This window comes from Myzus persicae, unplaced genomic scaffold (genome assembly GCF_001856785.1).
Source record: "Myzus persicae strain clone G006 unplaced genomic scaffold, MPER_G0061.0, whole genome shotgun sequence".
Lineage (NCBI taxonomy): Eukaryota > Metazoa > Arthropoda > Insecta > Hemiptera > Aphididae > Myzus > Myzus persicae.
Window position 1 is genome coordinate 547405 of NW_019100470.1, and position 18187 is coordinate 565591.

Consider the following 18187-nt stretch of genomic DNA (forward strand, 5'->3'; position numbering starts at 1 on the left):
AAACAATGTTAGAATGCTCTATCATTATTGTGTTTCATGAAAATTCTGCAATTCATAAAGAGGTAATGCAATACCTATATTTCCTTATATTTACTATTAAATATCAGTAAATTATGTATACCAGTACCATGTTGGCGAAGTGTATGCACGGGGTATGACACATTTTTAGATAGCATATGACCAAAGTTCTAAAAGAACTCTTATTAGAAGAAAAAATAAAAATAAATTTAGGAATGATCGATACTTGCAGCTTAATTCAATGACAACAATTTTTTTATTATATTCTTTACATTAAACAAGTCTTTAGAAAAATATTTCTTTTATTTTTCAACTTAAAAATAATGTTGGAAACCCTAATAATCTAAGAGCGAGCAGTAAATATAATAAATATTTTTAAGGTAATGGTCCTATATGAGCTTTTATATTTTTTTTCTCATTTTGGAAGGACATTTCTTCAGCAGCTTAGGACAAAGTCTGTGCACACCTATGACCTAACTCTATAGGTAAGTTTCGCGGATAATTGACACCAGCATGACGAGATACGATTTTGACAGCTTTTGAGTTTTAGTATGTTATATGTACTATATTTCCTTTGTGAGTTAGTTGTTGATAATTAAATAACCCAACCCTTAATTATGTAAGATAATATGAGTTTAGTCGAAATAACAATATAGCAATAAAAATTAAATACAGGCATACTAACACATTGTAAAATTAAGAAATATATGTGAAAGATATTTCCCTCGCCATTTTAAATTCCTGTCTAAAGTCTGCGGAATTTTGTATAAGGTTTTTCACCAAGCATGCACATCCCCTTATTTTTCTTTTAATAATGAATTAATTATGATTTTTGGAATTTTTCAAATTCTTGAGATATAATTCGTACTACTGTTTGGCGATAAAAATTTCTGTTCAAATGAGCGTATATTATATACATTATAGAATATGTACAATTATTGTACATTGTACACTGTTGACACCCACCGACGAGGTCAAAATTTATAAAAAAAAAAGGTTGAAATGACCTACTAAAAATATTATAAATTCCGAGATATTGATGTTAGAAATATTGAGAGCCAAAAGGTCAGAAACATAGCTAAATAATTTATTATTAGCATTTTCAATAGTCATTATTAGTCAACAAATAAAATTGATTTTACTAAATATAAAGTCCGACAATATTTTAATACTGATATAAAATTGCTTTAGCATTTTTTTTATAGTTAATATAATCAATAAATACATTTTTAAACATTGACTTGTCACTTGTGGTATTCAACATTTTTAACTATTCCAAAAGGAAAAGTACAAGCTCACTACATTTAATTTTTAGAAAGACCGTGAATTGAACATTTCTATTTTCATTATATTGCTAATACAAATGTTCAATGTATTATGAATTAATAAATTTAAAATTTAAACTTTTTAACGATTTTGCCAACAATTAAAAAATTCTAGTAAATTTCTTAGAAACCAATTGTTGAAGAGGACAATCGGTGAAGTTGATGAAAAAAAAGAAGAAAATAATAAACTTAAATATAATTTACCTACTGACTAGGTATGTATACCTAATAAGTGGTTGTCAACGTACTATATAGGTATCTTTTTTTTCTCTGCGCAATATAGAAAATTTGCGTTCAGTAAAACCATAGTATAGACGTATAGTAAACCATACTTCTTACATTGGCTTGTTTACGATATTTCAATGATTGTAAAAAGAGATATGAGAATTTTAATCTAACATTTTAGTATTTTATGTATTCATAACTTTCATAAAAATGTAATCGTAAAAATACCAACATTAGAATTTAAAACAGAATTGCAGAATACAGATAATGCTATACCGAATACAAAATTGCTATATTGCCTGAGGGTCAGAGAGAGAGAAAATAAATAGTGTGCTATTGTGTATATAATGTCATATGCCATATGGCTGACATTATCTTACATTATTTTTGTTAATCATTATTAAGTATGTATTTGCGTTATATTTCTATTAAAGATAATATATAGTAATTAGTAATATATAAATAATAACATTAGATTCATTACAATAATATTGTACCTATAAGTTGTACTAGTTATAACATCCATCATATTTATAAAAACACTTTAATACAATATTTTGTAATTTCGATAGCTTAAATCGAATATACTGTCCAAGTCTAATATTCTAACTGCAAATCTAAGGCTATACAATTTGCATGTTGTTTTTCTAATATTTAAATTAATAACAACTTTGGATCAGCAATCAACTGTATATTATAGAATATAAAACAATAATGAGACACAACAAAACTACTTGTCCTTACAAAAATGTGTGGCAACAGGACACCTATAAAGGTGGTACGCAAGTCAGTGACAACCGGCCGGAAATAAATAAAAAAAAATTTACCTGGGTATATACGGTAATAGTGTACGAGTAATGAGTATATATACCTATATTATAAGTGTTGTATTATAACAATAATTTTGTTACCATAACCGTTTCAATACGTTCAACTAATCATAACATAACTTGTACGAATTGTAACTTAATTTGACAAGCTCGTTTTTTTGTTAATAGGTACTGCAACTATGTTATTCGATTGTATTGATTAGTACCAGAAATCAACAAACACGTTGTCAAAAGTCTACAGTATGTCGGTTGTATTTTGACAATTAGGTATGTTTACAAAACTTTAGGAGTCTAAATTTATGAAACAAAAATATTATTGAGAAGTTACTACGATGTAGGTATACTTGTGACTATTATGTTCGTTTTGTAAAGGGACCAGTGCATCAGTGGTATACAAATTGGTACGAATATTCAGACAATTATTGTTGTTTATATTATGAAAACTGTATGTTATTTTTGCAAATCGAACCTAGAGTTGTGCTACTCTGTTATCCCTTATCTCATAGGAGTTCTTGTATTTTCATATAAAAATCAATGAATTAGAAAATATAGTGGTCCTTAGTAAAAAGTGCTAAATTTATAAATTTATTACTAAAAGAAAAAGTCGACGTGTCGTACGACACCAACTACCGACGCCCTACCACGGTGGTCCGTGAAGTATACCACTGCTGACCGTTTTGTTTTTTCTATGGCTCACCGATCATAATGTTCAAAAATTTCGATTTCGACACCAACAATTTTTCGAAATGAACCACTGCGGCGTTGCCGTCCCGTCTTATTCCGTGCCATATTAATCATTGTAACTACTGCCATTCCAGAGCTTTCGCGCCTAATTCGCTCACGGGATTACGCTGACCCACTGAGCAGCGCGCACCCCTCCACACCAAACTATACAGACAATCGTTCTTTACTTCCCTCTCGATTACTAATAACCTGATCGTGATATTTCATTCGTGTCGTACCGCACTGTTGCCGATTTTGTTTTAACGTGTATAATATGAGTTAACGTTTTTTTTTAACCTGCATAGGTTTTAAAGATTTTCAGAAAGTATACCTGTCTGATAATATATGTTGAACGGTGTACGTTTGCAACCCGCAGGTACACACTATACGCGATGATAGTTTAAGCTCTAAGAGAAAATATTGAAAGTCGATATATTATGTCCTATATTCACTGCAGTCGTTAGCGGGACAACTGTTTCTGAATGTTCGGCGGTGGGATGGCAAAAAGACATTTTCCCCTTTATATTTCTTTTTTTCTTGTGCTACTAGGGTTTTTTTACCTTGCCAAATCTAAAATCTGGGTTTAGTACAAATTTATCGATAAAAAATAACATAAATGTAAATGATGAGGGTGTGGAGGTCCGGTAAAATATTTGGTGAATAAATAACTATATTTAGCAATATTTGAAGAGGTTAAACCTCAATTAAGCCCCTTGATAGTAATGGTTACAAACGAGTTAAGTATTCAGTATGTACGATCAAGGTACCTAACAAATAAATATAATAGTGAGGCAGGAAGCACCTTACAAATTACAATACTCATAAAACATCGACTCGAGCTTACTGCTCCAATAATAATAATAATTGTCTACCTCCCATTGCAGCCCACATTGTCCGTTTTATTGCATTTTACTATTTCAGTAAATAATATTTTTGAAAGTTATTTGACATATCGGTTTTACATTTTATTACTATCTGACTTTAAAAAATAATTTTAATACGTGCATGGAAAATTGCATGTAACTAGTGAATAAATATGACATTTTTATTTCATATCTTAAAAATGATATGTATTATTATTATGTATTTATTATTAAACAATATGTATTCTGCATTAATATACCTACCTAATAATACAATGTTATAATGATTATTGTTGATGATATATTGATATGAGGAGTGTGGGGAGATAGCCCCACACGTTGGACATGTATGTAAAAAATAATCCACCCTTGAAATCTTGATGCATTTTTGGCTATTCACGTAATCATTTCAACTCAAGCACTGTTTTCAGCCTTAAAGCGAACACTTTAATGCCACTCTCATTTAAGGATATTTATTTAATTTTGCAGCCTTCAATTTTTTTAAATCGCATGCCACCCTAAAGCAACGCATGACTTGCTTGTGTTATAGCGACAGGTCTGAATCATTTTACTATGTTACAATAGCAATATTATTATTGACGGAACTCGGAAAAGCAGATACGATATCAAGTCGTTACAGACGTCAGTCAAGACATAGATAATAAGAGTTCTTTTATAATCTAATATTCTAATGCATCACGATGAGTACCTACACGAGAGTGCGTGAGGCACTGAGGCGTGACCCGTGACTTACATTTACATATACTATATACGTTTGTACTTGGTTAGTTTGTTACCTGCACACCTGTTATTTGATAGTAAACACGTGTCGTCTCTTGGGATGGGGGGTAAAGGTCAAACATTCTGTCTTATCAGTAGGGCTCGGATTTATGTGTATTTATATAACCAAAGTATATGTATTTACGCAATAAACATAATTGTACTTAAAAGTTCAAATTATGTAGTATCGAAAAATTAATAATAATTAATAATATAATACAATTTATTGTATAAAAAAAATGATTATTCATCTAATTATCTTGATTGCTATTTATAACAACATGCATTTTAAAATTTAAAATTCAAGGTATTGCCGATTGTATCTCAAAATTGCTTAGCAACGTCAAAAATACGTCCGGTCGACACAGCTAAACCGACAATATTGTAACAATTAACAAACAAGTCGTAAACTTTTAAGTACTGGCTTACTTAAGATAAGCTTTCAATACGTTGGAAAACAACACGTTAAGACAGTACAATTGTCTAAATATGTAGTCATTTTATCGAAAATCTTGTGAAACGAATTACTTATTACTTGTCGAAATTAGTTTTATCATGTCGTAGTGAAAATATGTAGTTACTTATTGTCACACTATGCGTATTGTAAATCCGAGTTATCGTTAACTGATTTGGCGATAAACGATTTATCGGAATATCGAGTTTATATTATCTTAGAGTTGGAATTTTGCGAAGTAAAAACTATAATAAGTACCGTGTTATCGCCACGTTAAAAGAGCACAGAGAGGGCGGGTCCTAGGGTTGGGGTCTTTCTCAATTAAGTAATAATTAACGTGAACAGCTTTAAACAAATGTCATCGGTTTCGACCACAAATACTGTCATAAATCTGATATCTTATTTAGATTCGATTCGCATAATCGAAAAACGATCAGAACTAGATCAGTGGTAGCATATTAGCATCGACGGAGTTTTCCGAATTCAGCGGGTCTGCACTCGGGATTTGGAAATAAATACAAAATAGTACCTATCAATGTCCCAGTAGTCGGAAGTTTTCGATTCGATTTTTTCTTTCTACATATTATAATAATGTCTACCATAAATCATAATCGGTTTTCGGTCGCGGGTCATGGCGTCCAGAAGACAAAATTTTCGTTCCCAAGTCTGCGCATGGGACGCTATCTAGCAGACACGTCAACGCAGAGCAGTTCCGGCGCGTGACCCGCAAACTTGGCAACGTCGCTGCGGGGTCCGCGACACGATCGTTCCCACCGCTAGTTACTGGCGGCGGAACAGAGAGGGGACCCGTCGGGCCGTTCTCGCTGTTGTACCTCCCCGCCCCGCCGGTCTAGACGGGAACGACGCCGCCGCCGCCGCCGTCGTCCGCTGGCGTTGTGTGCGCGCGCGGTGGTGAACGCAGCATTCCGCGGCTACCAAGGACAGACCGACCGAGCACCGACCGACATTTTAAGTGAAGCCGCGTAAAAGTCGGAACTCAGCCCAATGTTTGTGCATCGATTGTATTGTCGAATGTTCAAGATGCCTGCATTTAAATAGTAAACAGTACTAAATAATAAGTAGTAGAAACGATATTATATTAAAACATTATAATAAATAATCATCTAAGTATCCATAAGTCCAAAAACATAAATATAAATATAAATTATTTAACTTAAGTGTACAAAGTGTTAAATTTTCGTAATTACGTTTGAGAAGATTTTTTTTTTTGTCGAACCGAATATATGACGTACATTTGGTAATCTGTCCTCAAAGAAAGCGACGAAACAGCCTCCAATAAAATGGCCCTTGTCACCAATATTGACGGGCCAAATTTACTCGATGAAAGGTGCAGTAATCAATGAAAAAAAAGTCAATAAGATGCGCCCTTTAATCAGGGGAAACGATTTTTTTTACATATACATACATATATATTATTTACATTAATAATAATTTATTTATAATGAGCTTCGCATTCTCGGTTATCGTAAATGCAGTACCTATAACTACTTATCTGCAGTATCAGGAACATTAAGTACCTACCTATGTGTTTTTGGGTTTTGGATAATATGACGATGTAAAAACATGTAAGTTTTTTATTTTTTCGACAAGGATCTGTCATTGGTTTCGCGACGAAAACGAAAACCGATTCCAAGCTTTTTAAAAACGGCCGAAGGTAAATAATCAAAAACCGATATACATTTCTGTAGTTTTTGGCTCCGCGTCCGTCGGTATGCGCATCGATTGGACGCCGCCATCTTGTTTTTATTTCTCAGTACGAGTTAGCGGCATGTACGTACATCGTATATACATATATAATATATATATATATATATACATATTATATGTATATACTATATAGTATGATGTGTATATTATATCCGCGATCGTCATTGTGTTGTGCAATTCGCCTAACCGCGCCCCTCCCTCCCCACCACTGAAAAAAAAAAACCCCGAGCCGTTCACTCGGTCTCGCGGCCCCCGTGGTTTCTCCTCTCTTTCGCTTTGTTTCCTTTTGCGACTGGCGCGCGTTCTTCTCGCGTACCTTTCTAAATAATAATATTCTATATAATACTACTTCTATGCTATTAATTCAACGTTAATACTAATATTATTACTATTATTACTTTTATTACTATTATTATTATTTTTGTAATGATGATCGCAATTTTCTGTCTGTCGCGCCGACACGCCGTATACAATTGTACCGCGTACCATATATGTTGCGCAACATGGAGGTACCCTCTTTCTTCGCCGGTCAGACCGCGACAGACAGCTGCTGCTCCTACGCCACCGGCGCGACGCCCCTACCGTAAAAATAATGACAATAATTTTCGTCTCCGGCTCGCGCCAACCGGGCCCCCTCCCCCAGCCCCGATCCGGTCGATCCCCGTTCGCTCGAAGATCTATTGCGCGCCGATATCGTCGGGCCGCCGCGTACTGTGCTGCCCGAGCCGTGTCCACGACAGACATCATCGCGCGATATTCATTTCGCGTACTCTCTCCCATTCACTTCATTTTTACCATAATACAATAATGCATTATGTCCGTATACGCTCATAATAATATTGTGGTCATACGTGATATAATGTAAATCAATTGATTATTCGCAAGTCGTAACACGATCACATTAAAATACATCGAGATATTTTTCTTTTCGTTAATTTTGTTACCGACAAACCACACCAATCGCAGCAATCGCCGGTTCTATTATTGTTGTTGTAGTTGTTGTTGTTGTTGTTGTTGTCAAATAATAACAATGACGGTTTTGTGTTGTACATCGTAATAATGCAATGCATCCGAGATCCCATTACAATAATATATAATAATTGAATCACATCATATTTAATTATTAGATATACACACCATGGTACTAGACCAACAAATTGTTCTAAGGTATCAGTATAGTATTATAATCATCATAATTATAATAATAATAGTACAATGTTAATAAATCCATATAATTTAAGTTGCATAAATAATATAGGTAACCTGCAGGTACTCAATATTTGCGATTATCAGATTATTTGATATTACTTTCGGCCGGACTTAGGTATTTCATATTGTTTTTTTTTTTTATAGTATCTATTTTCACCAAACCTTAATTGATTTATGTATGTCGCTAGAATACTATTTGTTTTTTTTATTAATAGGAAATCGATGCATGTGACTAAGGTGTAGTTAATGACTCACCGTGTCCTACATTCGATCAGGTGATCATCTCCTGTTTCGTTTCGAAAGTACATAATTATATTATCTTATATAATATATTTTAATTTGAACTCTTAATTTTTTTTATCATAGTTTTGTAGTAGGTAGTTCACACATTAAATTCTCGAAAATAGTATCTTAGATAGTATTTCAATGCAGTAGTGTTACATTTTTACTCTTTAATCTGTATATTATGATCTTGACTTTTTTTATCGTACCGTCAACTTTTTGGTAAATTCTGTTTTCCATTTCATCGAAATCATATTTTTCATTGAAGTCGTTGTCGAAGTCGAAACTAGGACTATATAGCTGTTCTTTAATTTCTTGAAATTCCCTGCGTACGCTTTTTATTGCTAAACTCTGCCTACGTAAACAATATAATATTATGTTTGGTCAAAGTGTAAAGTGCATTGAGCATAGTATTTTGTATAATGCGTCAAAATGTGAGAACTTCAGAAGTCAATTAAATGGATTATTCAGTGCACGCTGCACATAATATAATATTGCGTTGTTGCCATTTTGTTGGACCTGCGTCGGTCATTAAATCGTGATTTTCAGTATTATGCAGTAGGTATTAAAATCTATCAAAACTGGTCTATGATTTAGCTAACATTGCGTATTAATATCATTACATTTTCGTAAAAAAAATATTACTATTAATTATGTTTTATCTACCTATTATTGTATTAGTTTAAGACTATAATATTAGGGTTATTATTTATTAACACGTACAATGATTCCTCAGAGTGTTCCACATTGGTAGGTGGTGCCTTTTAAAAATTATATTATTTTGAATGTTTTCTTTTGGTACATTATAAATACACAAATCATGCTGTTTATTTCATGCTATATCAATTTATCTATATAATTGTTTTTCGTTGTACTTCAATAAGATTGAAAAATTGAATGCTTACCACATACCGTAAATATCTCCTTTTTACCAATGTCTATTTAAATTTCAATAGTTTTGTTTTGTTTTTGTACCTATACTATATAATATATATTGGCTATGCATAATCTTATATTATATTGTCATAACACTAGTGTTTAAACTTAAAATGTTAAAAACATCGACCCAAATGCAGTATGTTTACTAAATTAAATCATTTATTTAAAAACAATTTAAATTGTTAGATTTTAATCATTGATCGGCAGAATCTTAAAATGGAAAAAATTTTGCACGAGTAAGAATACATAAGATAAACGCTCACCCAATGTCAATAGCATTTTTTTAGTACCAGTTATTCGATTGTATTCCAACCGATTTGTGTAATTATCAATTATGGATCTATACATTATCGTTTTTATTTTGCGTGTGGAACATATTCGAAAATGCTAAACCTATTGCAAATATAATTGTATAATGTCAAACTGTCAAGTGCTATCCGATAACCGATATAGATATATTCTCTACTTCGTTACGCGTAATTTTCCATAGATAATTCAAACATCGATCAAAATATCCTATTGTTTATTTCATAGTTTTATTTTCTAAAAAATAATTTAAATTATCTTAGTAATAAAAATATTTAATTTTTACGAATATTTTCATTCTTCAGTGTACGCATACTTCAATTTGTTATCGGCATGTACGACAAAAATCATTTTAAATCTCATTTATTATTATTGAAATTTTAACAGTAACATTGAATTATTTAAACCGTGTAGGTATCTCGTATTATTAATTAAATAAGTACTTTAAATAGTACAACGAAACTTGTATTAAAAATAACTCCAGTGATTTTCCAAAGTATATTTATAGAGTATTGTCAATATTAACTCGAAGTTAAAGAGCTATTCATTTTTCTTATTTTCCTTCTAATGTATTTATTATATTCGCCTTTATAGTATATTATTTTAACCAACCAACAATTTAGATTTTACCAAAACTGACTTAATTTCTTAGGACCTAGTAGATACTTTGGCAAACTAATATCTTCATTTAATTCTTAGAATTTATGGAAGTATAATTTTAAAGAAGATAATTGACTTGTAATCTATCTATATAGTAATAATTATACTGTATAAAGTAAACCTATTTAAATTTATAATTCTAGTTACATGTTTATAAAACAATAATAAATAAATTATTAAATAACGTTAAATGAATAAAAGCAATACATTTTTCTGTGTTTAGGTCCATTTATATTATATGTCTTCAGTTGCAGGTGCATTTAATATACAAATATTTTTTGCTCAATACATATGTTCCTGATACTGCTTTAAATTGTTTGATTATATTTATGTTAAATAAAAATAAAATATGTAATTACATTTAATAGATAAGTTTATGAAATGTAATTTTAATTGTTTTAGTAATGGTAATAGTTGCGAAAATGAGGTTGATGAAGACCTTGAGGATGGAGAGATTTTTGATGAAGAAGATGATACTGAGATGGGTGAATCAACTGAACAAAATACAGAGCCTAAAGTATCTAAAGAAAATCGTCTTGGAGAAGGTGCGAAAGAAAAAGATTTTGAACCTCCATGGGAAATGGTAAATAACAAAGCAATAAGATAAACTATAATAATTTTTTTTTTTACCTTTTTCTTCATTGGTAGTTTTTAAAATAAAAATGAAACTATAATTTATCATACTTAATAATATAATTTTTTTGGTATTTGTTATTAGGAACAAAGACCTCAACAGTCATCTCATCAACAAATGTTACACTCTCCTTTACATAAAAATTTTTCCGGATTTAATAACAGTAGACCTAGGGATAGGTTTCCTAGAAGTAAAGGGGCCATAATGAAACGAGATGTTGGCTATCAAATGGATGATGATAGACCTAGACGTAAAAGACGTAGATTTGATCAGAATGATGAAAAAGAACAACCCATGTTGAGAAATAATCAAAATGTAAGCAATTGTGTTGATAATTGCATCAAATTTGATTTTTATTCTATATGCATTGTAAATTATTATTTTCTTGTATCTCATAGGGTTTATTTAATAGAAGAAAAAATAATGATTCCCCAATAGAACCAGTTGAGTCTGGTAATGATGAAGAAATGCCATATGTAAGAGGAACCAATAGTCCCGACATATCAAACTTTGAGTCATTTCCTCAAGAATTTGGTAAATTTTTTTTGTTTAATCTTATATTTCAATAATATTTTAGTTTAATTGTATTAGAATACTCAAATGTATTTAATTTTTATAATTTATAAGTTTTATATATTTTTTTAATAGTAATTATGTTGTAATTTTAAGTATCTATCATATTAAAATCAATTTAAGTTAATGTGCAAGTTTTTAAAGTATATGTGTTAACTTAAAAAAATTTACAAACAATGCAATTACAATATAGATCTAAGTTTATTAACAATAAAATAAAACTGTTTACCATTTACAAATATTTGAATAATTTATAAGAAATTGCTATTTTAACTAATTATTTCAAAAAAGTATTTCCAACAAATGTATTGTTAACTTCAGGATAAAATTTTACATTTTTTAAACTAGTATCACGTATTTAAAAGTTGAGTTGCCTTAAAATAGTTGTAACATATAGTTGTTATATCATATAATAGAAAATTAAAATATTTTAATAGAAAATGAAGAAGAATTTCGCCCATCAAATAACTTTGGCCGTAGAGGAAGAGGAAGACGTGGTGGTGGTAGCGATATGGATAGACGCAATAGAGGTATGCCTATGAAACGACGAATGATTGGTGGTCCAGCCATGAAAAACAAACGATCTGAAGACGAAGAAAAAGTTTGTCAATATTTTCTTCAAGGAAAATGTCTTAAGGTAAAATTTGTTAGAATTATACATTCAAATTATGAATTTTTTTATTTTACTGTTAATACTTTATTTTACAGGAAAATAATTGTACGTATTCTCATCAACAACCGAACGGTCGCAAAATGGAATTGTGCAAGTTTTATTTAATGGATTGTTGTAGTAAAGAGGATCGGTGTACATTTATGCATAGCGAGTTTCCTTGCAAATATTATCATACTGGCATGAAATGTTATTCAGGTGTAAATTGTCGGTTTAGCCATGCCAAGCTCGACGAAGATCAAAAAAAAAAATTACTGAAGGTAACGTGTAACAATCAATTACATTGTTTTCATATTCCTAACCTAATGAATTACACAACAACAATAATACTTATTAATATGTATTTGTATTTTAGTCTTTTGGAAAATTAAGGTACGATCCACCAGAGTTTGAAAATGAAAATCAAGATTTTAAGGTACTTTTATTTTATAAACAATTTTAGATTTATATTTTATTTGACTAATTAAAAATGTCAGCTCATCATTTGTTTTCTCTCTGACCCATGCACAACATAGCAAATTCATGATTAGTAGTACCAATCATGTGTTGTCACTTTTCCAATATTGGAGTGAATTTCCATACTTAGCTAAGAACATTATTTGTGTCATTATATTTTAATTTGTATAAAATTCATAAGTATTCATAAGTTAAATAACAATTTAAATACCATAAAATAGCTAACTTGGTGACACAGAATTGATTCTGCTGAACGTAAATTGGCTATGTTACTGTACGTGGGTCAGAGTGAGAAAACAAATAGTACGCTGACATACTCATAACAATTGTTCATGTTTTATTCTTCATAAGCAAATATAACTAATATTTTATTTTTCAGAACAATTTTGAAGAGGAACCAAAACCACCACCCTCTACAGAAACTAATTTTGTATCCAAAAATGATAAGAGTAAAATTCCATCATTGTTGGAAATGCAAATACCTGTACCTCCTGAATTAAAAAGCACTGAGAAAAACTCAGATGAAGATCAAGGTAATTTACAATTATTTTTTATGTGGTTATTAAATATGTATGAAAACCATTAAATTTTTCTTCTAGAAGCTAATAATAACAACAATAACAGTAGTACACCAATGCCATCACCTTCACGAGACGAGCCTATGGTTGATGACACTTTGTAAGTATTATTTAAAATTAATCATTTTGGAAGGTGGTAGATGTCAAAGTATCAATCATTGGTGCAGCCAATAATTAGTAGGATATGCAAAATTGCCTTGGTTCTCACCCCCTGTTACTACATTACGCTAATTATGTTAATTAATCAAATGCAATATTTTTTTTTTCACATTGATAATCAATTCAAAATAACTTTAAATTAAAATTATACAGTTAGAGAGATAGTACACAAAACCTTTATAAAGTTTGTATTATTGTTTGTCTTGTAGTTACTCAATTTGTAATATAAAATTATAATTTGTGATTTTAGTGAAATTAACGAAACTGAACAAGTACCAAATACGCTTCAAAATAATCATTCAATGTATAAACCTAGGAAATATCAAAAACACAAAGATAGCAAAGAGAGACAAAAACAAGAAAAGGAAATTAGAAAGAAACAAAGAGAAGAAAGACACGAAGAAAAAAGGATAGAAAAAAACCGACAACGCAAAGAAGATTTGTCCATGCAGAACAATGATCATCCTTTATTAGATGATCTAAGCGATGACGACGAATTTAATGGTAAGTCAAAATGTAAAATAATGTATTATTACTAAGTATACATAATATTTAATATTTTTTTGATAAATAAACGTGTACCTATGTTTTTATAATATTAAATAAGAGTAAAAATTGTATGGTTTTATGATTTGTTTTTTAAAATTTGTTATAGATCTTGTTATTGATGAAGAAAAATTCCAAAATGATGTAAAAGATCAATTGTTACCAAAAAAACAGAAAGAGCTTTTAAAACGAATTCAAGTCCATCAAAAATATGTAAGTTTAAAAATTGATTCTTAAACATAAATACACATTTGTATGTGTTCCGTTTCTTAGATTAATTATGCTTAAAGTTAAACAGCACACAAATAGTTGATTTAATAATAAAAATAATATATATCTATATAATATTAAAACTGAGTTAATTTTTGATTACAATTTTTTTTATAGTACAATGAAACAGATATAAGTGAAGATCATTATAGTCAAGAGGAGCAGTATTCAAGTGATGTTTCAGAGCATTCAGTTTCTACTGCCATAAATAATTTTCCAATTGAAGAAAAAGAATTATCTCCAACAAATATTTCATCTAAGTCGAACTCATCAAAAGTTGAACAAGTATGGTATCCGTTATTTAAAACAGTTTTCTAAATAACTATTATTAATTTTTAATTTTAATTTTTGTGCAACTATTAGTTTCTTTAAATGCAATATTAAATTTATGAATTATTGTGATATTAAATGTTTTTATAATTTATATTTGAACAGGTTAATCTTGATAAAATTACTATAAGTGATGATATGGCTAAACTACTCAATACCATCAAAGCATCTGTCGATAAATCAACTACAGGAGATCAACCTTCTCCATTTCATTTACCAGCATTGGAACAGCCTTATAACTTTGAAGAAACTATTCAAGAACAGTATGTTCACATCACGTAATTTTAATCAACAAATAATATTTACTTTTCTGTATTTAATACAATAATGTTGTGATTGTAGAAAAAGTATTATTGAAGAATCTCCTGCTAGCCCTACTGCTAGTGATAGTTGTGCAGCAGAATTTGGAAAAACAGATGTAGATTTAAGACAACTGCCATTTCAATTTCCTGTTGCAGCAGCTACAGAGATAGATGCGTCTCTTGATAGTCATCCGCCAATGAAATATCATATGTCACCAACCCAAGTATCTGTACCCGACTACTCTAAAATTCCACCTACGGTAGATAATATTAATATTATTTCAATTGAACTATATTTTGATCAAGCTTATACATTTTATATAGATGGGAATTGACGATCCACGACTTAGACGAAGTATAACAGCAGCAAGGGATCCAATGTTTACTCAAAATGTCCCTACAACTGTTAGTGCAGTTACTGTTAGACCAGCAGTGGCGCCTCAAAAAAGTGCTACCCGAGATCCTAGAAAACCACAACAAGATGTTAACACCTGTGCATCAGCTATTCGAGCTCCACTTCTACCAACACCAAATCCAATTCAACCACGCCCTATGGATAGTGATATGAGGCATATGCCCCCACCTATAATGTGTCCACAAATGATGGCGGTACCAAATGATCCACGCAGGAAACCAATGGTTCCTGGAGATCCTAGACAAAGGCATCGTTTTGACGTGGACCAAAGAATAAATAATATAAATTATTTTTAATTTTTATATTTATTTAATAATTCTTTAACTTAATTCTTCTAAAATTATCTATGCTTGGACTTATTGTTCAAAAAATTTAAATGTAATGTATTTATGTTGTATAATGTAATGTACACTTATACAATTACTTATTACTTATTAGTAAATAATTTGATAACAATGACTGATTTGTTTTTTGTAGTTGAAATCTTAGTACTTTTGTTATTAAGACTATTGCAAGGAAAATTAAGTGAAATGTAATAGACAACTAAGATTTAAACATTTTAAACTTAGTGAAAATGTCTAATTAGTTATTTTAAGCGATCATTAGTTTCTATATAAAGGACAGTACTACATTAGTTTTTAATATAGATATAGGTGATTTATTTTATAAGTTAAAATATGGTCATATTTTGTAAGTTATGAAATAATATTTTTTTTATGTACCCGAGTGCTTTATTTTATCATTGTTATACCATAGTTGAGTATTACAAAATTAGTTTAACTAAAATACACAAATACTGTTATGTATATTTTGAGTTATGTAGCTTTAATATTGTTATCTATTTGTGAAATATTTGCTTCATTATACATAATGCGATACCTGTTTATCTGTTGTACACGGTGACTAAAAGTATTAATACATTATATTTATGATATTGTATACAAAAACATTTTTGTTTATTTATGACTGTTGGTATTTACAACTGATTATTTAATTGACAATTTTTATCATTCAGTATTTTTGTATTTAACAGTGGCATGGCAAAGCGGGTAATCTAGAAGTGGTTTCAGTTGTCTTTGAGTGGTGCGCCGTCAGTGGGTAATGGCCAATAGGTAATATTTAATTTAGTATCAACAAGGATTTTAATATTTTCTACAAAAGATAGTTTGAAATATGACAGTCAACGAGTATTGGGTTTTGGGTATGTGGGTGTTATAGTACACTAACATCTGTAAATGCATGCCCACGAAAATCGAATATTTTTTGTTTTAATTTAGGGTTGATGTTTGTAAGAGAAATAAAAGAAATTTATTTATTTTATTCTATACAATAGACTGTACATATTTAAATATATGGTTGTAGCTTATGCCTTATAATATACTAAAATTTGTTTAACTGATTTTTACGACAATTTCAGAAGTTGCTATTAGAGGTATCTAGAGAGTAGTTTGAAGTTTAAAAATATGCAAGGTACTGCACACGCAGATATATTATATATTCTAGGTAGAATTCATTCACAAAGTGAAGTACACCAGCAAAGAAGGTAATTTGCCTGTAAACTGAGCTACACTAAAACGTCAAAACCAAATTTTTTTTTCCTCAGACAATCTGCTTAAATGGCTTTTAATATTACAGTGGTCGCCTCTTATTGGACTCGCGGTTAATTGACTCATTCGCCTATTAGACTCAAAACGGCTGGTCTCGATTTGCACATATACTAACACACAGCAAAAAAATCGACACACACTCACACACCGATTAATAGGGTCATTTTAAAATTAGATAAATAAATAAAATATGTACATAGGAAACAAACGTGTTATAAATTCGAAATAAGTCGGTACCGGTATATCGCGCTTCAAATTTTATGTAGAGGGATTCAGCAAAGAGGCGATTTTGACGTATTCGAGCAACATAAATCCTACGAAGATATGATTATGAAGTTGGCCGAAGAAGGGAAAATCCAATCAACCCTAGATGGATTTTTATCGAAAAATTAATTCGATTTTACAAACATTATTATATTACATATTATTTTAATTTTAATTGCGTATAGCTATATTTTTATTTTTATACATACATACCTTGAATCTCAAAAAATATTTTTTGGTTAAATAAGTTTTTAAATGTAAGGATTTTTAATTTTTTTTTTTTTTTTTGGGCCATTTGCCTTATTGACTCATTCGGTTAATGGACTCAAATGGTCAGGTCCCAAAGTGAGTCCAATAAGCGGTGACCTAACCTATTGATTATTTTTATAAAGAAAATATGAAATGACTAATGTGAATAATAATCATCTTTTTTCCAATCCATAGGTTGGTTTGCAACATCCCTCTATTTTTTTATAAATAGTTAAAACAAATAAACATTATAGGTACCTGTATGATGAATTATCATAAATTATGTATCTACAATTTTTTCATATAATTTGATGACATTTCAGCAACAAATTAATACTTGTTTAAAGAAAATAAATATTAGAAAGATGAATAATTACTTATCTGGATATACTATTATTGTATACGAAGAAAAAATTTCGACTGGCAATTGGATACTATTGGATAGTATTGAATGACAACATTAATAAAATATAAAACGACTTTGATTATTTGAAATTTTGTGGTACCTATTGCTGCCTGCTGGTACTATATTATACTTACATCAATATAGATTTTGCAGAAACAATGGCTAGAACGTTTTTATAAACTATTTTTAACCGTTACGTAGATATTTAATAATGTAATACTTATTGTTTATATTACACACCTACGTCTGTAGACTGTATATGAAAAATTGAAAAAAATGTAATAATAATATTATGTTCTATGATTCATATTTCATATTATTATGGTAAGAAATACTGGACGAAGATAAATTGAATAATGTTGTAGTGATTTGTATATGTCATTATA

The 18187-nt window shown here is 30.1% G+C and overlaps 1 protein-coding gene across 8 annotated transcripts; it reads left to right on the forward strand.

Annotated features, from left to right (window-relative positions):
• The first annotated feature begins 6129 nt into the window (after positions 1-6129).
• On the forward strand, positions 6130-16222 carry LOC111042584 (zinc finger CCCH domain-containing protein 4). 8 transcript variants are annotated; one of them, XM_022327236.1, is made up of 15 exons: positions 6130-6276; positions 10745-10925; positions 11061-11291; positions 11375-11510; positions 11987-12186; positions 12258-12479; positions 12575-12634; positions 13055-13208; positions 13275-13353; positions 13663-13916; positions 14068-14171; positions 14346-14513; positions 14664-14836; positions 14901-15120; positions 15185-16222. In XM_022327236.1, exons 1-15 carry the CDS (start codon positions 6224-6226, stop codon positions 15569-15571), a joined length of 2622 nt encoding a protein of 873 aa, XP_022182928.1. In that variant the 5' UTR covers positions 6130-6223; the 3' UTR covers positions 15572-16222. The 8 variants fall into 8 exon arrangements, with proteins under 8 accessions (XP_022182928.1, XP_022182941.1, XP_022182935.1 ...); XM_022327249.1 differs by having other exon boundaries at positions 6131-6276; positions 14664-14821; XM_022327243.1 differs by having other exon boundaries at positions 6150-6566.
• The last annotated feature ends 1965 nt before the right edge of the window (positions 16223-18187 follow it).

What these genes read in the sequence shown, in the direction of transcription:
- LOC111042584 (XM_022327236.1), top strand. Translation starts at nt 6,224, where the DNA reads ATGTTTGTGCATCGATTGTATTGTCGAATGTTCAAGATGCCTGCATTT. An exon ending in TTGAACCTCCATGGGAAATG is followed by an intron (nt 10,926 to 11,060) that starts GTAAATAACAAA and finishes ATTTGTTATTAG; the next exon opens with GAACAAAGACCTCAACAGTC. An exon ending in TTCAAGGAAAATGTCTTAAG is followed by an intron (nt 12,187 to 12,257) that starts GTAAAATTTGTT and finishes TTTATTTTACAG; the next exon opens with GAAAATAATTGTACGTATTC.